The sequence below is a fragment of the Euleptes europaea genome, chromosome 7 (assembly GCF_029931775.1).
Source record: "Euleptes europaea isolate rEulEur1 chromosome 7, rEulEur1.hap1, whole genome shotgun sequence".
In the NCBI taxonomy this organism is placed as follows: Eukaryota; Metazoa; Chordata; class Lepidosauria; order Squamata; family Sphaerodactylidae; genus Euleptes; species Euleptes europaea.
The window spans coordinates 5,573,311-5,597,121 of NC_079318.1; the positions used below are offsets into that span (position 1 = coordinate 5,573,311).

Below are 23,811 nucleotides of genomic sequence, written 5' to 3' on the forward strand. Positions count from 1 at the left end.
ATTTGGCAAAAAGAGAAGGTGGACTGCTCTGCAGCCCACTGCAATCATTTTGTGAAGAACTTTGTGGACAAAATCTCTTGCATCTGTTCTGACTTGGGGTTCTAATTAGCAGCAACAGGATTGTATGGTCCCAGAGTGCCACTCAGTCTGTTGTGTGGAGTACCTTTCAACTTGTGCAGTCTGAGAATGTGGACAGGATTCTTGGAAGTTTGAGACCTACCATCTGCTTGTAAGACCCTTGCCTTCCTGGCTGTTTAAATCTGCTGGGCAGGGAACCTGGTGGACTGGGTTCAGGAGACAGTAAATGGCCATGAGAGAGGGGGTGGTCACTCCTGCCTTGAAGAGGGCAGTGGTGCAGTCACCCCTAAAGAAACCTACTCTGGACCCAGCAGAGTTGAATGATTACCCTCCAGTCTCAAATGTACCAGTATTGTGCAAGGAGAACAGTGGTGGCTGGCCAAATTCAGGGACTCCTGAATGAAATGGATTGCTTGGATCCATTCCAATCTTGTTTCAGGCCTGGTTATAGGACTGAAAATGTCTTGGTAGCCCTGATGGATGGCATGCATTGGGAAATGGAAAGGGAGAGTGCAACTCTGGTAATTCTCCTGGACCTCTCAGCAGCTTTTGATACCATCAATCATGATATCCTTCTTGATTGTCTTTCATGAGTAGGACTGGGAGGCACTGTTCTGCTGTGGTTCCATTCCTACTTCAAGGGTAGGTTTCACAGTGCAGTGCTGGGAAACTGCTGTTCTGCCCCTTGGCCTTGGGTTTCCTCAAGGTTCCATCTCCCCCCCTCCATTCTTTTCATCATCTAAGTAAAGCCCCTGTGTTACGCTAAGCCCAGAGGGTCTCCTTTATTTGGGGAAATTAGTGGGAGACTTAGATAGAGCTATCCAAGAGGCTGGTGTGGGGATTTTGTTAACCTATTACGTGCCAGTTGAGCAAACCAGTGGAAAATACCCAATAAAGAGGAAGCTTTTATGAATTTTAAGGATTTTATTAAAGATAAATTATTGCACATACACACAAAATTCCCAACACATACAGAGCTAAGAAAGCAAAGGTTTGAGGGGGTGGTCACAAGGATAAAAGGGTTCCAGGGGGAAATTATATTACCTTCCTGAAGAACAAGGTCCAGAATGGAAACAGCTGCAAGGAAAAGCTAGCAGTGACCTGCACCACTGGCAAAGGAGCGGTACACGCAAGAACAGTAGCTAACACTTCGGATCCAGGGAAAAGTGACAGCAACTTGCTGGACTGACTGGGTCATATTTATACCAAATTTCTCCCCTGAGGCAGGGGGAGTTGCTGAGATTGGACAAAGGTTTAATTGCTCAAGATTGGATTAGGAAGGTGTAGTGAATAAGGTCATCAGAGATGATGGCTGAACATTTAAGAATTCAATGTTTGAGCCTTGAGTAACAGAATTGGAAATTGAGTTGGGGTCTGGAAGGAGGAAGTCAGAGAGGGCTTGCCTGGGTTTGGGATGAGATTAGGAGTTAGTTACAATAGAATTTATGAGATTTGACAGGGTGCTTGCCATCTATTGCCAGAAAAGTATAGAAATGCTAAATGCTTATCCATTATCTCTTTGTCTTCTTCGGAGAGCTACAACATTCCTTTCCTGGGAGGGTATGGCTCACCTTTTGCTGTTTTCAACCCGTCAGCTTGCTTCAGCGTTGCACAAACAAGATGGATTCCAGGAGACCCCTTCTGTCTCTGGCTACACAGCAGTGTTTCCATCCTTTGCGCACCAGCTTTGTCCTGTACACTCATGGGGTGTCCCAGGGTAGCTGCGGGCCTATGAGGGTGCCATAACACCTGAGGCTATCCTGAGATTTGAGCTGAGTCGCCACTAGGGTTGTGCAAAAAAAAAAAAAAAAAAACGGTAAATTTGGGGTTCAGGTTTATTGGGCCTGATTTTTTCAGTAAACCCAAAATAAGCTGAATACCCAAACAAGTAAATATCGGTATTCGGTTTATTTCTGGGGTTACCGAAAAATTCGGGTCCATTATAGTCTATCAGGATGTTTTTCAAAGCTCCTGTGGGGGCATTTTTGGAAGTAGAGTCCCCAAATTTGCAGCATGGCTGCAAGGGACTCTCCTTAGATGGTCACCAAAGTTTGGTGACATTTGGTCCAATTTTATAGGCCCACAAAGGGATTGGCCCATCCTCCAGGCATTTGCGAGCCGAGCTGTCCAATGGTTTTCAGGTTCAGAAGTTCAGCATTGCCAAGGACTGGTGGAAAGAGCCGATTGACAGCCTGGCGCCTCAAAGACTGGGGGCTTCCTTCATATCTAGGGTGCATAGCATGATGTCCATGCAAATTAGCTTCCAAACTGAGGGAAAAGGCTTAAAAGCAAGAAAAATAAGGCACAGAAAACATTTCTTTTGGTGGCAAATGACATCCTGTGAACAGTCCTTTATTATGGTCATCAAAAATCTGATTTCAAGAGGTGGTCACGGTGTGGGGAAATGAAGCCTCTACTTGGGGCAATCTTCAGTTTCAGAGCAGGTTTTCGGGGGGGGGGGTTGATATCACAGCCAGCTGAAGTCTCGACCACGGGGCCATCTGAAGGAGATTGTCATCCACATGGGTGAGGGAGTCTCCTTCAGAAGCCTGGCGGTAGCATCAGTTGAAGCTGGCACTTTTAAATTGAAGGGTATATCCCTCCAGGCGGGACTTAGTGAGCCCTGTCTTTTTAAAAACCCTTGTGCTTGATCCATATCAACTCACTGAATGGTTGGTCAGACCAAGTTGGCTCTGATTACACGGCCCCGACTCAAAAGGGCCACAACTATGGGGCCCTAACAAAACCAGTTAAAAAAAGAGAACTATGGGAGAAAGCACAGAGCCATGCATCTGAGTAAAGGCAAAAAGCTGAACCCGAAAATGCCAAATAATTTTTCGCCTTTTTTGGGAACTGCCTATTTGGCTTCAGGCAGATCCCCAGGTTTTGGTGTTTGGTAAAACCAAACCCCCAAAATTACAGAAACGGCTAATTTCGGGTTTATTTTTTGTTCCGGTATATTGATATGCACAACCCTAGTTGCCACCAATATGCAATGACATTCAGCTCGATCTCGTTACCAGCAGATCCCAAGGAGGCTGTAAAAACTGAGAACTGTCTAGAGGCAGTTTTGGGGTGGATGAGGGCTAATATGCTGAAACTTCATCTCGACAAAACAGAGGTGCTACTGGTAGAGAGAGTCTGACTCAGAAAACAGATTGTCCCCAGTTCTAGATGGGGTTGCACTCACTCTAAGGAGCAGGTTCGTAGCTTGATGGTACTCCTGGACCAGGGCCTCCTGTTTATTTTATTTCAAATTTATTGCCCGCCTTAATTCCCAGCTGAGGCCAGGCTCAGGGAAGGTAACAACCTCTAACATATATAAAACCATAAAACATCATATTAAACCGTTAACAAAGTGGCCTTAAAACAACCCAGATGCCACCATGTAACCAGATTTCAGCAGACCAACCCCCCATAGGTTCCATGTGTGGGAGGGAAGGATGGGGAGGCCAGCAACAATGGATAAACTTGTGGCTACCCTCAATTTGGATAAGCAGGTGGCAGCAGTGGCCATGGGTGCCTTTCACCAGCTTTAGCTGGTGAGGCAACTGTGGCCCTATGAGGGCAGGAAAGACCTTGCCACTGCGGTGCATGCCCTAGATTAGATTACTGCAGTGCATTATACATGGGGCTACCCTTTAAGAATGGCCAGAAACTGCAGTTGGTATAGAATGCTACTGCCAGAGGGTTGACTAGAGTCAGACATAGAGACCTTATCACTCCAATCTCGTTCCATCTACACTGGCCCTGTTTCAGTTGCCCCCACCATCTGAGGTGAGACTGGTGGCGACCTGAGAAAGGGTTTTCTCAGTCATGGCACCAAACTTCAGAACTTGTTCCCCAGGGAGAATTGTCTGTCTCTTTCTATCAGTGTCTTTTGTCAGCAGGTGAAGACTTTGTTTTGCTTGGCATACCCCCAGTAATGGTTATTAGCCTTCCACCCTGGTTCTGATGTTGGTTTTTTATGTGTTTTATTGAACATATTTTATAAATTTAATGTTGTTTTCAATTGTTCTAATGTTTTATGTGTGCTACCTTAGAAACCCTGTTTGGGTGGAAAGGTGGCATAAAAATGTTTTAAATACATACATATATACATACACTTTCCCCCTAGGAAGTAGGAGGCCATCGCTGCAACTCTTTGCAAATGTATCCAGTTTCCAAATGGGAGAGGTATTCAGAAAGAAGGAACACAGTGCACACCCCTCCCCATGACGAAGAGAGCTTTGACTACTGAAAACTCATGCCCTGAAAATCTTGTTGGTCTCTAAGGTGCTACTGGGCTTGAATCTAGTAGCTCCACTTCTTTCCCCTTAGTTAGCCAGGAATCTAGGGTTGACAACCTCCAGGTGGTAGATGGAGACCTGCTATTACAACTGATCTCCAGGTGACAGAGATCAGTTACCCCTAGAGAACATGGCCACTTTGGAAGGTGGACTCTATGGCATTATAACCCAATGAAGTCCTTCCCCTCCCAAAACCCTCCTCAGGCTTCACCCCCAAAATCTCGAGATATTTCCCAACCCAGAGCTGCCAACCCTACAGCAAGCAGAGGTGAGTCCTCCTGGTGCTCCAGCTACCAACACCCAGTTGCATGTGTTGCTGCCATTCTTTGGAATGTAGCCATTATTGCCTGGCAGACATATGGGGGAGGCAGGGTTAAAGAATGCCTTCTCTTAGGGAACAGTTGAAAACGTTATGTTAGTGAATGCATTTTGGTGCAAAATGTCCCATTTCTGGATTACTTTAATGACAGAATTGGACGACGGCAGCCAAAGGCAAACAATTTAATAAAACAGCTGCTCCTGGGACCCTAAGCATTAATTGTCCTCTGTGCTCTTTTCCCATTTGTGTCAAAAGGTTTTTCTTTCAAAACCTGCTACAGTCTACACTGGAACTCTTGGCTGTAAGGTCTCCTGCTAGTCTTGCTCCATATACAACTCAAGAATGGATTGCCTGCCAAGTTCTGGAAAAATTCTGAAGATTTTATGTTTTAAAATATAATCTTTTATCAACGTTCTTAACCTGCCAAGGTAATTAAAGGCCGCATTGTACATGCATTACTGAAAAAGAGAGCCCTGCAGACTTACAAATGTTTAAATTATATGGAGCTCCTTGTATGTGTGTGTGTGTGTTTAAATAACTGCCTTGTAAAAGTATCACTTAATTGCACGTAAAGGAAGGAACTCCTAATGAGTCTGCAATGGCTCAATAAACCTTTCATTCCCTTAAGTTGTAATTTAAATTCATGCCTCTTTTGTTGTGCCAATCACAAGTTATATGTAGTATATCTTTGGATTGTCAATTACAACAAACCCACTTAGCCCAGAGATGTTTAAGTTTTGCTGTACTGCCCTCCCAGCTAGTTAATAGATTTGGATGTCAAGATGACTGACCGACAAGCCATCCCCTGTGATAAATGGCTTCATATTTCCATCATTTAAGTTACTGGTAATGGGCAGGTGGTTTATTTAATAGTACTAACCAAAAGGGCATGGCATTACACAAGTCGAACATGTCAACTTGGCAGTGTAAGCACTTAAAACCCAGTTGATATCTCACAAACATTTACCCCCCTCCCCAAAAACTTGTTCCAACTAACTTCCAGACACTGAAAGAAAAATACAGCAATCAACTATTCAGAAACAAAGGAAAACTGTTCAAAAAAACTTATCTCTGTGCAGGCTGCTGAAATGGCTAAAGCTGCTTGACAAACAGGCAGTTTTGAAGCTACTGACAACTAATGCACTGATCTAAAGCTGGTACTAAAAATAAAGGTACTAAAAATAAAGGAGACAGGCTATACAATGGAGGTAGTCCTCAAGTAGACACGACTTACATCACAAATACAAAAGTATGGCTCCCCTTAAGACTCCTCTAAGGCATACTCTGAGAGCTTTGAGCAACCACACCTTCAAGACCTACAAGGCAATCTACTGAATCCTCAGTGTTATGGCCCTCCTCAAACAGCTTGTGCCAGAGGGGAAACGATGGCTATGCCTGCTTATTTTATAACAGCCACCTGTCTGGCTTAAGCCATTTGAACCTATTATGCATGTTCTAAATGTATCCTATAGCTACTGACACACTTAAGTTTGCTTTTAGAAGACCCACTGGGGTGCTAGGGTAGCAAATGTAAAAAATGCTGTCAAGGTTTGATTAATGGGTAAGATCAACCAACAATGTTTGATGGGGGAAAAAGCCACCCCAATTAAGCTTGCAGCAAAATTGGGGAGTGGGGGGTGGGGAATGCTTGTCTGTTAAAATGCAAATGCTTACAGAAATGTCCAATAGCAGGCACTGTTAGAAAAGGTATTCTCTTTCACTCAGGAAGGAATACCTCTTCTAAGACAGAGCCTACTGTGCATGCATCCTTTCAGGAGAAAGTTCGCTTCATTTGTCAGATTTATTAATTCTGCACATTATGCAGAATTTAACCAAACAAGATTTAATCAGGCAACAGACCTATTAAGAACTTATTTGAAAGTTATTTCAAGTTTAGATTATTTCATCACTCCCCACAAATCAGCACTGCATAGTACCTGTGTGATATGGGTCCAGACTATTTGCAGAAAAGGAATCAACAAATTATTTCCTTAAAGTGGTGAATCAAAGAACTGCTTGCAAAAATCACTGACCTTTGCACTTAATAACCTCCAGATGCTCACTTCAGGAAACAAAATTCCCAGGTAAGATAAACTTTAAGCACATTGTATATTTAGCAACATTTGATATTGAACTTTATGGGATTTAAAGAACATAAGAAGAGCCCTGCTAAATCAGGACAGGGGTCCATTTAGTCCAGCATCCACAAAGTGGCCAACCAGTGGAGGGCTGACAAACAAGGCACAGAAGCCAAGACCCTCCCTGGATGTTGCCTCAAATTAGTGGGCTTCAGAGGTTTACTGCCTCTGAATGTGGAGGCTCACTCACTCACAAAGGATAGTAGCCATTCACAGACCTTTTCTCCGTGAATCTGCCTTCCAATTTATTTCCAAATAAAATGAATACACAAAACTCTCTCAAGCTGGAGTATCCCTGTGATCCATCTTTCTTTATAATGGTCCTTTGTTAAAAGGTGGCTGCTTAAAAATTCTGTGGAATGGATTGTCTAAAACTAACCAGAAAATCAAGCATTGGTCAATTCGCACATGCAGGATAAGACGGTGGATTTCTGAGATTGTGTCAATGAGATCAGGTGGCAGTGGAACACCGTTCTTGGTATAAATGGGTCAAATAGAGACACAGGCAGACCAGTAAGCAAAATGCCAAGCTTTATTGGGTGTTGTCTATACACCAGTCACCTGGACACAGTTGCCATCATCAATTCACTTTCTCCTTGCTCTAACCCTAGAAGGCAGAGTTCAATCATCCCAGGAGCCCTCTTGGCTCTGGGCCTGGGAACACTAGCTATTTTCTCAGGGTCTGTGCCCAGCTTGCTCACACTGCCTTTCTCCTCCTCCTCTTCGAATTTCTGTGCTTTCTTCACCTTCCTGTCTTTGCTGCCTGTTCCAGTGACCACTCTTTCTGCCGACTTCCCCTTCCCTTACAGCTGAAACTCTGTCCCATCAGTATCTCCAAGCCCCGCTTCCCCTTCTTTGTGCCTGTGTCTTCCAACTCCTCCCCACGCCAAATCTGAGGTTATGCAAGGTTGGAGAGCCACTGGGCTTGTATCCAGCCTCAACCTGATCCCAATGGCCATACCAGGGCTGGTAGGCAAACCCCACTCCCAGCAGATTTGGGCCAGTCCACATCAAATCTACCGCTGCCAATCATCATGGGATCATTGCTCTATGGTGGCCAGACCCATTGTGCTGCCTAATAACCCTCTGCCAGGCTTAGCCTGCCTGGGCGCTGCTCTCTCTTGTTCTGGCATTGCCCTGAGTTTCCTCCTGTTATTGCCATACCACAGCCAGGTAAGTAAGGACTGAGGGGTTAGGCTCTGCTCTGCAAGTGATATTGGGTCCTTCCTACCTGGGCTGGCCAGTTCTGTCCTGTCAGAGATGGTAAAATGGACAGTACCACTTGAGGGGCATGATCACATTTTTGGATACTCTTGAATGCAGATAAACCTTTCTACAAGCAGAAAACTAGTGCAAGAGGGAACCTGATGGGTCAGAGCCTCTTTCCCTGATGTGGATTTTTTTCTCTTGTAGATAATTTTTAACCTGCGGCGGGGTGGGGGGGACCATTGAAACCCCCCATCAGCAGTCCGAAGTGGTACAATTAATTTGATGATACTCTGTAGTATGAGCAGATTAGGACTTATTTAAAGCACACCCAACTAAGTTGGGAAATGAGTCATTCTGTTTACATGTGATATAAACACTAGTGATGGGTTGCCAACTGTAGTTTTTAAGCCTGTGAACGCATATGATCAACACACGGTTTCATCAGGCTTTTTATACCTGTACGTACACACAGCCTCTGGGTAGGAAATACACAAAAATGTAAAATACCTCCAATGAGTAATCTTTCTAAATTGTGTGGTCCCATATCACTAGTTTAATTTAAAAAATCAATTTGAGATCACACTAACTGGAGAAAAGCAGGTTTAAAAGTGCCCAAATAAGTACATAAATAAAATTAAAATATTTTGATTATGTGTCACCAATGCTGCCTTTTTAATCTAGATACAGGGAAAACTTGTCTGTCTTCCACTGTAAACATTAGTGTTTTATATCTCCCTATTTCTTACCTTCCATAAATAAAAAAGGATTTCTTTCTACCACTAACTGTACTGAATTCCAATATACATTTAACCTTTCTGGCCATACAAAATGACTGATAGGAGTACAAAAAAACATTTTTAAATTACAAAAATCAAAACACAATGACTTTTTCAAATAAAATTTTAAAAATCCTGCGCTACTCTTATTAATCACTCATAATTATCAATCCAATCGTACCTTTGGTGCTCCACAAGGCACACAAGGGACATATTTGCTGCCAGAAGCCTTATAGAGTCTAAAGCAGAATAACCATACTCATCCAAGTGCCTCTTTTGAAATCATTAGGGCAATTCTAAGCAAAGAATTCAAGAACTGAGATGTGAAAAAGCAGCTTCCCTACTGCCGTGCACAAGGTAAAATTATTATATCTTTGAAAAGTCACATCCTTTTGAAACACGTGGTAGAAATATTACTCTTTATTATTTAGCATTCAGAATTACATTTACAATTCTTCAAGTTTTGATGTTCTACATGGTAGAAGAATGAAATATTGAAACAACGTTTTGGTTCAGATTTTTCTATCCGAACTATTAGAATAACTTGTCTTTACTATTAAAATCCTAAAGAGTTCAGTTCTCTCCGAGTTGCTCATTACTGGAACAGCAAGGCCCTCTTATGGACTATAATCATACTACATTCAAGGAACATGATGAAAATGCAAGTATCGACTGTCACTTCGTCCTTGATTTTCCTCATTTCCCATGTTATAGCTATCAGTTGCTTAAAATTTGGTATAGGATAAGTATAGTGAAAGTGAGCGCTAAGAACTGCCTTTATGCCAAGTGCACAATAAAGAAAGGGCAAAATAATCAGCTCCATTACAATACAACTTCACAAATGCAAGTTACAAACTGGACTTTGCTTGCGCAAGATGAATATTTCAACAGCTGCTGGCTTGGGTCCTGCAGAAAACCTCTGTTGACAAAAGGGATTTTTGACACTAGATCAGGACTTCTTTGCCTCCCTCTCCTGTTGCACCGAGAAATGATCCCTGAAATGCTGCTCCTGTGGCAGAAAGGATTCCCAGGCACAGATGGGGGGGATTGTCGATCTACAGTAGGAAGGGGAAACTGACAAAAATTATCCCACATTCCATTAGCAGAAATTCTCCACTGGATCCAACCCACTATCAACGTTATATAATTTTGTAGCTCTGGTTAGAGTCAAAGCATTTATGCAGAAGTGTTCCATTTGTAACCTCCTGTATATGTACTACTCTTCATTCAGTAAAATATTTGAGATGCCAGGCATTAGTGTTATAGATTGTTTTTCTGGTGTGTAAGATTATTCTTCCGTCCCCTGAACATAACCATCACATCAGCAACACCTATCCTGCAGAAAGTGGGTAGGGCAAAAATATGCCAAGCGAGACCTAACAGGGCATATTCTTGTGACAGCACTTGAGGCAGCCCGTCTCAGTGGGCAGTGTTGTATGCAGAGGCATTCCTGAAGTTCAGGCTGACTGAGCAGAGACCCCAGAGTGCAATGAATTTTAGTGCACTGAGAAAGAGGTGGCCAAGGGCTCTCAGTGGCCTGCCACAAATTAACATATGCAGACTATTGTGTATATTGCTGGTCCAAAGATGACAGTCTTAAGTGCAAGCTACAGCTCTCGAACCATGCCATGAAAGTCACTCTTAATACAGTACAAAACTGGCATGGACTAGAACAGATCATTCTAAATTATACATGGAAAGGTCAAAACATTTTTACATTTCCTTTTTTGATCATTGGATATCATTGAAATTTTTAAATGATACATTATGACATCCTATAGAGGAACAGATATGACTTTCTCTACAGCTTAGGGCTAACTAGCCAAGAGAAGCATCACATAAGCCTTTGGGTAGTTTGTTACTCTTCCAGGGCCAGTTTAGTTTCCACCACAGCTAATCATTTAACGCATTCCTTTTTTCGAACTTTTGATTTTGGTGCTGCCAAGAAAGAAAGAAAAAAGGATCCATTAACACCCAAAGATGTATACACACCAAACATTATTTAGAATAATGGGACTTACCATTTGGGTTTTCTTGTCTGTAGAATGTTTTCAACATTTCCACAGCTTCTTCCGATCGATAACCAGCTATGCACTAAAGAACAAAAGATGTTGGTGTTTTTTTTTTTAAGGCATCCCATAGGGAAACTATTTGGTATTAGAATTTACTAGTTCCTGACCCAAAGAGGATATGTGTGTTTTGGCCATATGGATGCCATAAAGATGCGGCTCAACACTATATTGTCAGGAAAAATTCTCATCTGCAGAACATCCCTCTATCATGTAGCTATGAGGTGACTTGGAAGGTGGTCCCTCAACAGTTAACATAAAGGGGCACAAAATTTACTTACTAGGACAAGGACATTTGCCTCGGCATTTTCTAGCTTCAGATGCAATTTATTAACGGCCTTTGCAACTCAAGAGCTGCTGCAAGTATGGCTCTTTCCCATATTACCAGGTAATATAAATCCTATGCCACACAGAAGGAACCCATGCTACGGGGTGGCCGATATTCTGAAAACTGGCATTACAGGCAGGGGTTAGTCAAGAACTCCCCCCCATGCACATAACCTAAAGCTTCTTATATTATCTGTGTGACAAGGAAGGAGACATCCCACAGCAGCTTACATTCCACAATGGTAAAATAAGAAGAGGTCTCCATCTTATCCCAAACCCTGATTTTTCACCAGTGGAGGCTTTCAGATTCACTGTCCTCAACTTCAAAGTATGAGGGTATCTTTCTACCTGTAATTTAAAGTGATATGGTCCACACATGGGTTACATCCTCTGTGGACTATAAAAACCAGACCACTAGAACACAACGTTATCTTCACAAGTGTTGTCTAAGAGATTCTGCCAAAAAACTCACCTTCCTGATCATGTTCCTCCCCTACCTGCCAAATCTTCCTTGGCCCATCAAAATAACTGAATTATGTTGCAAATTATTCCACCCACAAATTATTCTGTAGTATCGTTTATTCCTTGAAATATGTGAATGAGACTGACAGATATAAAAATACATCAAAGTAGGATGCTTTCAGTGAGTGTGCGAAGCTAAAAGTATACACCTACATAAGGGGATGCATTCTACACTGTCAACTTCTTGCAAATGGTGATCCAATTTCCTAAACAAAAACTTTCCCTCTTCCACAGTTACCATAATGTACATCTAAAGTCCCAGACTGAATATCAAGACAAATTTTATTTTTTTAAAAACAATATATTTTATTCACGTCTACTCTTATCCTAGTCCCTAGGATTCTAGGAATGACACCCAGTGCCAATCCTAAATGTGGATTGCTCCCTTTCCTTGACACTGTGACCCTGTTGCCTCAAACTATGTCACAGTAACCCAGACTCAAAATATTGTTTTCAGCTACTTTGCTTTTCTTCCATCGATCACCTGTATTAAGTATGCTTAGATCCCATCTTTCCCTACTAAAATTTTGTGGAACGCATAGTGGTCTTCAATTAATGCAGTGCTCAACAGATTCGTATTCATCTCACCAATGATATGGGAGTAGGTACTCCCAGACTATTCACATGTCCCACTGTGATTCCCCACTTCACCTTTTGAAAGATTATACCTTGCCCGACTTCATAAGAGCAGAGTAACATTTCTCGTATTAGACAAAACACTCTTGGCAACTATTTCCGTGTGAATAGACCACCTATTCCAAATCTTAAAACACAGTGCCAAAGTATTTCACCTGAAATGGTTCTCCTGTTTCTGTTAAGACAGCAGAAGAGATGTTCAAAACAGAGCCACAGCCTCCAAACCGTTCATTTTGGCAACCATATACAACAAGTGGGATTTATATGGATAAATTAAGGAATTCCTAGACTACAAAAGGAAGTGCTATATGATTATCCCAATTTAATAATAAGAAACCCTCTCTCATCCACTCCTGCTTCTTTGGTTCTGACTCAGGGTCCCCCCTGAGGGCAACTCCATCTTTTCCAAATCCCCTCTCCTGAAGCCAGAGACATCCCTTGCTATTTGGTACCTGAGGCAGACAATCCAACCAGCAGTAGTAAAAATAGAACAAGGAACTATATAACCAACCGTTTCCTACCCTTTAATGATAACGGTTGGGAGGGAAGCCCAGTTTCATCAGATCTCAGAAGCTAGGCAGGGTCAATACCTGGATGGAAGACCTCCAAGAAAGACTCTGCAGAAGAAAGCAATGGCATACCACTTCAGTTTCCCACTTCCCTTGAAAGCCTCTTGCTTGGGTCACCATAAGTCAGTTGCAACTAGAGAGCACTTCCATATGTAATGACAGCGATTGCTAGGCAGACCACCTCATCCAAATAGTGGCCTTGACCAAAATCTATTCCTCACTCAACCCTACCTATACAAAGCCTTTTGAAATAAAACTTTGGGCCTGCAGTTTCTGCGCATATAAATCCACACATAAGCATTGCTAACAAAAAGCTGACCTCCACTACCTTGCTAGCAAGGAATTATAGGTTGAAAGTAACATGCCAATGCATCATGTTGCAAAGGATACTCATCATGCGCAGGGCAGCTGCACACATTATACAAGGCTCTACAGTGACATATAACACTGTGTGCCCAAATACTTCTTTGGGGTCCTTCTTGTGCTGACGACACCAGTCTATCACCTGATCAATTGCCACCATTTCTGCATGGCGAGTAGCCTGTGAAGATACAGAAAAAAACAATACTAGTATTTATATCAAATGATAATAGTATTGGTATGAATCAAAGAGGAAACTCGAACAGAAAAACAGCTCTCCTTTCAGAAGACAACATGTTTGTTAAATGGCTTCCATGATTCCATAACAATTCAAGTGAACCCTCTCATAAGAGCCAAGATATATAGCACTTCACTACCTGGCAGTCTGCTAAAAAACAAAATAAACCAGCTGAGATCATGACACATATCTGCAACTTGTTAGCATTCACTCAAATGTGGACCATACCACTGAACCCAACCCTAGCTTTAGAGGAAAACAAAACCAAACATACAGCAGTTACAGTGTATAATATTTAGCAGTACTAACTCTCATAGATTTTTTTTTACTTTATGGCATAGCCTTTTAATGGGTTCAAAATGGGCTGCTGAAGCAAGGGAAAGTGAGAAACGGTCCTCTTCCTGCTGTGGAAATATGTTAGGATCGAACATGTTAGGTTTATTACTGATGTTCAAAAATGACAATATATCAGGGAGCAGGCTCATAATAAAGAACTGATTTTATCCTACCACTCTATTCAGCTAAGTGTGGTTTATTCTGTCAGTACAAGGCACATTCTGTCATTGGGACATACCACACTTTGTGAATACAGTGAAATATAACAGTCAAAACCATATAAAAGAACACAACATTTATAGGAATTTTCTTTCAAAATAGTAACACTTCATCAGTAAAACAGAAAAACATAGTATTTTATTGATCTACCACACTCTCAAGATAGGCATATACTATACAGGCATATACTAACCTGTGTTAAATCAGTTTTCCCATTTTTAAAGCTACCTTGGGGCATAATAATTACAGGCACTGCGCACATTCTCTTTTGGAGAAAGGACAAAGAGGGTACAGAGGCTATTTGGGGAAGTAATGCTCAGCTACATGGGAAAGGCTTTTTCTACCCTGTCAGATATCAACTTTCTTGGTGGGTTTAAAAAAAAAACAGCTTATGAATAAACATGAGGGAAGAAATTAGACCTACTAGACAGAACAGCTTAAAGGATAGCATAGAAGATGGTCTCACTTCAGCTTTAGCTTTAGGGAAGTTTGTTGATTCAATGTCCAGTCACTTCCAATTAGGAAGATATGAAATGTTCCCGGGCTGAAGTAAAGCTGTTAGTATTTTCCCCTTATACCGGCTAATAACCTCTGTTTTTAATAAGTCATTTAGTTATAAAACGGGTAATGTGTTTTGATAAGTTCAGTTTATTTGTATATATTTTAAAGCCATTTTAAAAAGAACAATGAAGCCTGCATGTTTCACAGAACTTTGCTTATTATTCTGTGGTTGTTAGACAAAAATCAAAGACCAAATGCTAATGATCTGAAAGATAAAAACATGTTCTGCTCAATATAAATATCAGTATAAAATTGTTAATAGAATTATTGATATGTGGTACAATCATATAATAATGTTAATTTATAGTTAACTTTGCTCGTACAATTACAATTTTAACTGGCTCTTTAAAAATCATGCATAGCAGAAGCCATAAATGCTAAGGAATTTTAGTCTCCAATAAATGCTCACCCATCCACTTAATATCAAAGTTGGCATCTATCACAATCCATGTGTACCCAGCGAGAGAGAGACAGCTTTCCAAAATGTTCAAATGGAATTTTAATTTTTCTCCTTAGTCCCTTTACTTATTTTACCTCACTAGAAATGAGACACCAGAGGCTTTTTTCAAGTTAACAACCAAGTAACAGAGATTTATTAAACACTGTACAAGGGATAGACTTGGAGGGAAAACGGTAGGTAGGGAAGGTCTAGAACCAGAACTAGTTTGTAAGTTTTCTACAGTGAAAGCATAGATCTTAAATGGCTTAGTTAGTACAGAATTACAATTCTTAAATTCAGTTTCCAAATTGAGTTCACAGAACTTCCTATATATGTTCCTATTCAGACTCTGCTTCCTAGCTAACAGGGAAGTATGGAGATTATACAATCTCTCTCCCACAGAGAACAAAGAAGTATGGAGATTTTTCCTTAAATCTCTCTTCCAGTTCTCTCTATAGATCTACCCCATGTTTGTGACAGTAATCCCTTAACAAAACCCCGTATCTGGAATATCTCCTTCCCAGAGCCTATTCCCTTTCAGTGACCTGAGAAAGGGCCCCTTTCCTCCCAATCTCTGCCTGTCACTACACAGGAGTTGTTTCACAGCCACTTAGGCAAATCTGAACCCTCAGGTTCCCAGAGTCAAAAACAGCTACTGAACACGCAGGTTACCAAAAACAGACTCCATTTTTTTCAGCCCAAGCCCCGAGTTTTTTTCTGAGCTTCTCTCAAAGATTAAGTCTTTGTCACAGCATCATACCCACGCATTTCCAAAAAATCCTTCTAATTCCCGTTTGTGCCTTTTATAATCCAGTTGTGATCAGGGGTTTGCTCTAGAGAAACTTCTTTGCAATATCCTTGTAGCAGACACCTACACAAAACCCATCCTTATGAATTAATTTGTAGTAAATACTAGATTCTTAAGTTTCTCCAGACAGGTTTTAGTGTCCTCAGAGGGTACAAATGAATAAATACATCCTAGGACTGTAACAAAGAATACAAAATGTCTTTGGAAACATAATGCTGCTCCAAAAAAATAAAGGAAGATAAGGCAGAATAAGGCAGTAACTTCTGCTGGATCAATACCTGTTAAAGAATCAAGCTTTCAGATATCCGTAAATTGTAAAATGAGACTGTAAGTTACAAACTGGGAAATCTCTGACTGGGACAGATGTTTAACCCTTTCCTCAGTATAAATCTAGAGCATCAGAGAGGTCACAGAGAATATACTGAAAGGGGCTTCCTGCAAAGGTTTCTGGAAGGAGCATCAATAGTGCACAGATTAATTTTATATTTTACTATGATATGTTCAAAGATATTTGCTATGAATGAATACATACATATATGGCGTAGTGAATCCTAAAGTGTATTTTATTAGTAAAACTCCTTCATGGGTAAAAAGGTTGGTTGGCAGGTACTTTTGCAAGCAAAGCTGAAAAAGCTAGAAAACTGTTCCAGTTGAAAAGAATCATATTTTTTATCTAAACTGAAGCATAACTGAAGTCTGGAGGAAAAACAAGAACAGGCAAGGCAGCTGCCACACACACACACAAAGCAAACTCTGGCGATTCCTGTTCACCCCAGGCAATTCAGAAGGAACGGCTCAACAGAGATATCAGTTGCACTGTCCTGAAGAGTCCTCACCAAGAAACATAAAACAGATTAAGACAAGTCTACTATGCCTGCAGAACTACTCTTTAACACACACTCCAACTCAGGCCCACCTCTTTGACATTTGCACTCAGAAATGGATATCCAAGTTAAACACACACGCCTCTCAAGACAGTTCTAAATGAACCATACATATCTAAAAGGCCATTTTTCACAGCATGCTACATGTGCTTTGTTGATCACACGCCACAACATTCCAATCAGGAAATCCTTTAGGCTTTTACCAAGTTTTAAACACTTCATCAGTAAAAACACAATAAAACACAAGATGTAAAATCATCAACATTCAGAATTATTCAGAAATCAGTGCTAAATGTTTCCATGCCAAAGAAAGGTGTTATGACCCTCATGAAACTTATATAAGGAGGGTCCCAAGCAGATCTCCCTTGAAAGCATGTTTCAGAAGTGTGGCGCAACACAGAAGGATCAAAAGGCATAGTAAAAAATACATAGAAAATGCAATTTAAATGTGCATGCATGGTTCATTATATTTAGTTCTGCAGGCAAAAAATAAACTAGTTTACTAAAATAAAACTTACATTTTTAGTTTCATTCACTTCATTCTTCCCCTTCCCTATGATCTCATTATTGTAGACCATGAGACAGCCAACGGGCACTTCACCATTCTCCAGTGCTTTCTTAGCCTAGCAGATCCAGAAAGAGTTGGAAAGAACAATGTCAGAACAGTTTTTAGCGTGTTTATTTTGTCACTGTGTGCAGACACATCGCAAAAGCACATTCTGTAACAGTTATCTACCCCCTCCCACTCCAAATGCCAGCACTGAGCAAGGATTTCCAAAACAAAGGCTCTTTTATCCAATACAGTAGAGGACCATATACTGCTGTCTGCAAGAAAACAGAATCCACAGCCTAAGGGAAGATGGGTAACAAAATCTAACAAGGGTGCATTTTCTATTATTTCAGCATTAGGCCTGTGGCATGCCCCTCACAAAATCAGGACCCTCCAAGGCCACAATGCAGCACCCAACTCCCTAAAGCTTAAGATGTGGGGCAGGAAATATGTAGTCTTCCTCCCCTCCCCCAGTCTAATATAAGTGCTGGATTTTCTTCACTTTTGTGAGAAATTTGATTTGTGGTTTCAGAGGAATCTATTTGCCATTGACAGATCAATTGGCTGCACTCAAGACTAAGTGGGGGAATTATGGTGTTCCATTACATTTCATGTGCCTCAACCACAACAAGCTTTCAAAACAACTTATATTTGAATTAGGGCTGCAGTGTCAGACTTCTCAGTAATCTATGCAGCCTAGACGGATTCCTTGTTTGCTTACATTTCTACATCTGGTGATGCATCTCAGAATTAACAGAACAATTAATTAATCCGGTCACATCAGTGTATACTGTATTTTGTCTTCATTGTGATTAGATATTCATGTTTCCTGGTAAGAAGGTTTTATGATTAACTTCCTGTTAGAAATTGCTTTTCAGATGAGAAAGCTGGGCTGATTATTACATCGTTTTAGTAGTTTTGATGAAGGCCCTTGCCAATATAAGAGATGCACAGTCCATCACCTGGGAAAGCCACCAGTGTTGACAAGAAAATTGAGTTTACATTAGAACCACAGTGTCCACTGCATCCCATAACACCCATAACACTCTCACACTTCTTTCAAATTTCTCCTCAAAATCCATCTTTTCCTGTGAGGCTTTAGACACAAACCATTAATCCCCCTCCCCTACTGAAACGAAACCTAAGCATGTGTAAATGGAATGAATGTATATTAGTATTTTAATTTTCCTCATTTCTTTCCACATGTTAAATTTTAGATTCAAAGTTCCTCGGGACTAGGACCTGTCTTCTCCTTCTCTGCAAAACACCATGCAGATTGATGGTGCTGTATAAATAACAACACATCCCAAGCCTCCGGGATGGATTTAATAGGTGGATATAGGAAAATGCAGTACTAGAGTTCGCATAGGGCAGAAGTAAAGGGGAGATGGCAGAGCCAAAACCAAATAAAAGATAACAAAGCAAAGCAAAACTTGGTGTATAGTAAACAGAATTTTTTGTTCAGTGCAGGAAATCCACATTCAAATCTCTTCTTAGCTCCGTATCTCACGGCATAGCACAGGAAAAATTGACATCTTTCTGCCAAGCACACCTGACACAATAGGATGAAATGAAATAAGGATACAATGTAATTCACTCGAAGTCCCTTAGATACAGTAGGAAATCCATTTAAATGAAAGGAGGCATCCACAATAAATGGAGGGAATGCAAATGGAGAACAAAAGCCAGATCCATTGTTCTGGCAAGGATAGGATTGGGGGGTGGGGGGTGGGGGGTGGGGGTGGGAAGCTAAGCAAGTACAGTATAACATCCTCTTCTCTTGTGTGTATACCACCCTGGCATCTTTGGGGGGAAAGGCAAAACAAATATGTAATACAAAAATAATTAAATAGTACCCTCACAACTATGTGGCAGACAAAAATTAACGTAACTCAGAAAAAGAATACTGCAAGTTGCATATCCTGATGATAAAAAGCAGTTAAAATATGTCTATACTGATAATTTCTTGAGTTCCGTCTATATTGCTGTTCACAATGCTAAGGCAGACCCACACAAAGCAACTGGCACGTAGCAGCTCAACCAGTATCAATATATCTAACAGTAAACTGTGAGCCCATCTGTGGACACCTGAATCTGTGGATTGGGGCCACACTGACAGAAGGGAGATTTATCTCCAAGCTTGAGGGACCTTCCCCATGTCGGCAGAAAAATCTCAAACCTTCCAAAAGGGGTGGGGGTACAAACTCCAAAACATACCATGGGAGAGGGAAAGAAGACTGGGAGCTTCTTCCCCACACACACAGAAGCAATGGCACTGCAGGTGCGCGGCTGGGTGAGAAGTCTCTTTGCCACTCGCCTGCCTGCAATGCCATCACTTCAGTCAGATTGGTTCTAGTTGTAATACTGGTTAGTATATGTCTCTCATATACTATGTGTGCAGGTATCAACCTAGTAGAGCAGTTACAGAGATCAATATATATATATATATATATATATATATTCTTTCTACCAAAGCATGTATGAAGCAACAGCACTGGAGACAGGTGGGTGGGCGAGGAGGCTCCTTCTCACTCACCTGCCCGCCTCCTGCACTGTTGCCTCAACCACCCTCTTGAACTCTCTCCTCAGCTGCTGAGTGCTGAAGAGTGAGGCAATGGTACTGGAGTCAGGCAGGTGGACAAAGAGGCTCCTTCTCACCCATCCATTCGCCTCTTGTGACATCACCTCAGCCACCCTCCCAGAACTCACCCCTCAGCTGAGTGCCGAGACTGAGGTGATGGTACTGGAGGCAGCTGAAGATAAACCACAGAATCCGCAACATTTTGTTACAGGTCCCAATTTGTTATCCAACACAACAGACAGCAAATGTTAAGCAGTTTACAATGGGTCTAAAGCAGTTTACAGTGACATGCTGCAAACATACCTATATTAAAAAAATAAAAACACCAAAACTATTATCCCATCATCAGTAAAACATTAGCTTCAGTTCAGGGCCACAGATCAGAAATCAGCAATAAAATCAACGAAAAGCCCTTTTAAAGAATACTATTTTATACAAAGTGCCAAACAAGAAGATCTCACCTCCACTAACAGCCCATCCCAGAGCACTGCAGCAACCTCTGAGAAGCTTTAGGCTGATATAATCTGACAAGATAAGACAAGTCAGTACACTTACCAACATTCTCAGCATTGATTACATGGACTGAAGAAACCTAGCATGGGCTAAGACGCAAGGAAATAATGGTAGTTGGGGTCCTGTTTGCTGTAGCGTGCCACACTGAACCAGTAAGGAACATACAGACCCAATGGCTTAACTGAAAGTAAATGAACAGCTTATTTCATGATATAGTGTATCTGCAAGACCACCTGTCCCACTCCGCTCTTTGCTTATCTGAGAAAAGCCTTCGAAATGAACCATCCTGCAAATGGGAGAAGTGGCGGCTCCCTCCTTGTGAGATGGCTTGCCTGGGGAGATCAGGAAGGCCCCCACACTTATGTCATTTTGTAGAATGTACAAAACAGTGATGTTCAAGAGAACTTAAAAAAAGAGAGAGATTAGAGTTGTAGTTGAATGGAATAGTCCAGAAGGGCAACTTTATAAAGGAACAAGATTTTGTTCTACAGCAATGATTATTATAGGTATTATCTTGTTTTTGCTGCATTTTATAGCTGGTGATCCACTCTTTGTACTGTACTGTACTATAGTATAGCTTGCCATACGTAGTTTATTGTTTGCACTGTTTTCTCATTCTGTAACCCAGTCCTATCGGCATGTTTATTGGTTGTTTTATGCTGTCTGACTGCACTGTTTTATACCCCGTAATCTGCCTTGAGTCTCAGTGTTAAAATGTGTGTGTGTGTTAAGTGCCGCCAAGTCGCTTCCGACTCATGGCGACCCTATGAATGAAAGTCTTCCAAAATGTCCTATCTTTGACAGCCTTGCTCAGATCTTGCAAATTGAAGGCTGTGGCTTCCTTTATTGAGTCAATCCATCTCTTGTTGGGTCTTCCTCTTTTCCTGCTGCCCTCAACTTTTCCTAGCATGACTGTCTTTTCCAGTGACTCTTGTTGTCTCATGACGTGACCAAAATACGATAGCCTCAGTTTAGTCATTTTAGCTTCTAGGGTCAGTTCAGGCCTGATTTGATCTATAACCCACTGATTTGTTTTTTTGGCAGTCCATGGAATCCGTAACACTCTCCTCCAACACCACATTTCAAAGGAATCTATTTTCTTCCTATCAGCTTTCTTCACTGTCCAGCTTACACACCATACATAGTAATAGGGAATATGATGTCATGAACTCAGTGTTAAAATGCAAAGTAAATAAAATTAAAATTGTACCTCAAAAACAAACAAACACATTCTTTCATTGCTGGTGGTTGTGCAGCAAAATTAAAAAATTTTGGGTCAAGGTGCATCAAGAAATTCAAAAATACTGAAAATTAACTGCCTTCTAGAGGCCAAAATCATACTTTTAGGAGTCATCCCGGCAACTATCAATAAAAATAAAATAGAACTGTTAAGATACATATGGTGAGAGTAACAATTGCATCCAATTGGAAGTTGGAAGACATTCCTATGATTGCGAGATGGCTAGAAAAATTAGCAGGATATGCAACCATGGCCAAATTGACCGATAGAAGAATTTCAGAAGAATTGGAAAATGTATTTTGATTATGTAACAAAATAATATATGTGTAGTGGTGTTGCATGTGCAGAATGATGTTAGATAACTTTTTCTTATTAACCATATATTCTTATATCATATATATTTTAAGAATTATTAGTGAAGATGTTGATTATATAGGCCGTTACGAATATTTATAATGGTAGACTCAATGAAGACATATCGGGGGTGAATGATAGCATAGAATTGTAAATTATACTATTAATATTTTAAGTTCATCATAATTGTAATTAAACAATTTAAGGAAAATAAAGGCTAGAGAATAATTGCTTATATATCCATTTAATTACAGAAGCAAGTGGTTGTGTAGACCAAAAGAATAATATTAGATGATATAAACTGTATTAAAACCGCTCTATTGTATACTGGAGGAGGATCTTGTCACGGATATGAAGTATGAAGAGTGTGTGATGTATGTGAAGTTGTTTCTGTTTTATTTTTTAAAACCCCCACAAACTCTGAACCAGACACAGTGCAAGAGCATTCCAAAGGAGACCATTCCCCAGCGTTCAAGGTGTATGATTTACGGTGGTCCAAAGATGATTTCAGAACATAATGATTTCAGTTCTTTACCCAAGGTCAAGGAACACGAAAACAAAGCTTTGGGCAAGAAGAATTTCTTGTAAGGGACAGTGGTGTTCTTCTAATTTGGAATGTGCCAAAGGTAATTAGGGGAGCAAATTCACATTCAGTCTGCTTCTAAATCCCTGTTCTGAATAAGAAAATGAAAACCAGGAAACTAAGGCCAACAACCACAGAAACAATGGCTCTAACCTCTATCATGCCCTACATCCCAGGGTATAACAGTCACTCAGGAACCAGGCCAGTAGTATAATGTTCACACTTCAGTAAAGAAATTCACCCCATTTTAGGCTGAGTTGCGGCGCCATCCTGAGCAGAGTTACAGTCCATTGACTTCAATGGCTTTAGAAGGGAGTAACTGGGTTTGGGATTGAACTGGTCGGCATGAAGAATGGGTGCAGCTCTGCCAAACTCAGTATGGGATCAGGCTATGACGATATAGAAACGTCTGTCCCATGTTAGAAGGACTGGTAATTCAGCTGAGGGGAAGGAAGGGAGAGAGAGTTCAGGAGAAAAGGGGTGCCAAGGGTGGGGGGGGGGAGAAAAAATGTCTGCTACTCTGCTGTAGGATGCCTGACAAACAACAACAACAACAATATTTGGTGATAACAAAACATCTTAATAACAATAAGAGATTCTAGCATCTCTGAGGGAATAAATATTCGTAACCTGAAACCCGGAACGGATCGTACCCCAAACTCAACCGTAGTTTTCCGGACCCCCACAGACCGGTGCCGTCACCCCCAGTCACACACGCGTGCAGCCAGCTATCCCACGGTGGGGGGGGGGCGGTCATTCTCCCCCTCCCCCCCCCCGGGCTGAGTATGGCGAAGGGCGAGAGACCAGGCCTGGGCCCAGCGCCTGGAGCCCTCAGGTCTCAGACCCCAAGGGAGGCAGCAAGAGGGGCGGGGGGGGGGAGTTGCTGGCGGACCCGGCTGGTCGTGCTGCCTCTGTGGAAATTTTCTCTTCTCCACAACGACCCGAGGTCCCAAGAGCTCCCTTGTAGTCTTTGGCACCCGCCCCCCTCCCCCGCGCCCCCCGCATCGATCCCCCAGGCGCACTCGCCATGTTGACGGCGCGGTCCATCCAGGCCTCCGTCTCTGCCGCGATCCCCGCCCGCCTCCCCGCCGCGTCCATTGCCGCAGCGAGGAGCCGGAACCAAAGGCGCAGAGCCGAAGCTTCCGGCGGATCCAGGCGGAGGACGGACCGTGGCAAGGCGGGGGGCTCCGAAGAGGGTCGGACTTCCGCCGGC

The 23,811-nt window shown here is 41.7% G+C and overlaps 1 protein-coding gene across 1 annotated transcript; it reads right to left on the reverse strand.

Annotated features, from left to right (window-relative positions):
* Positions 1-10,675: 10,675 nt before the first annotated feature.
* ADAT2 (adenosine deaminase tRNA specific 2) lies at positions 10,676-17,395 on the reverse strand. Its single transcript, XM_056853586.1, has 5 exons — positions 17,296-17,395; positions 13,323-13,473; positions 12,519-12,625; positions 10,831-10,903; positions 10,676-10,747 (listed from the first exon to the last, which is right to left on the reverse strand). Exons 1-5 carry the CDS (start codon positions 17,353-17,355, stop codon positions 10,707-10,709), a joined length of 432 nt encoding a protein of 143 aa, XP_056709564.1. The 5' UTR covers positions 17,356-17,395; the 3' UTR covers positions 10,676-10,706.
* Positions 17,396-23,811: the final 6,416 nt, after the last annotated feature.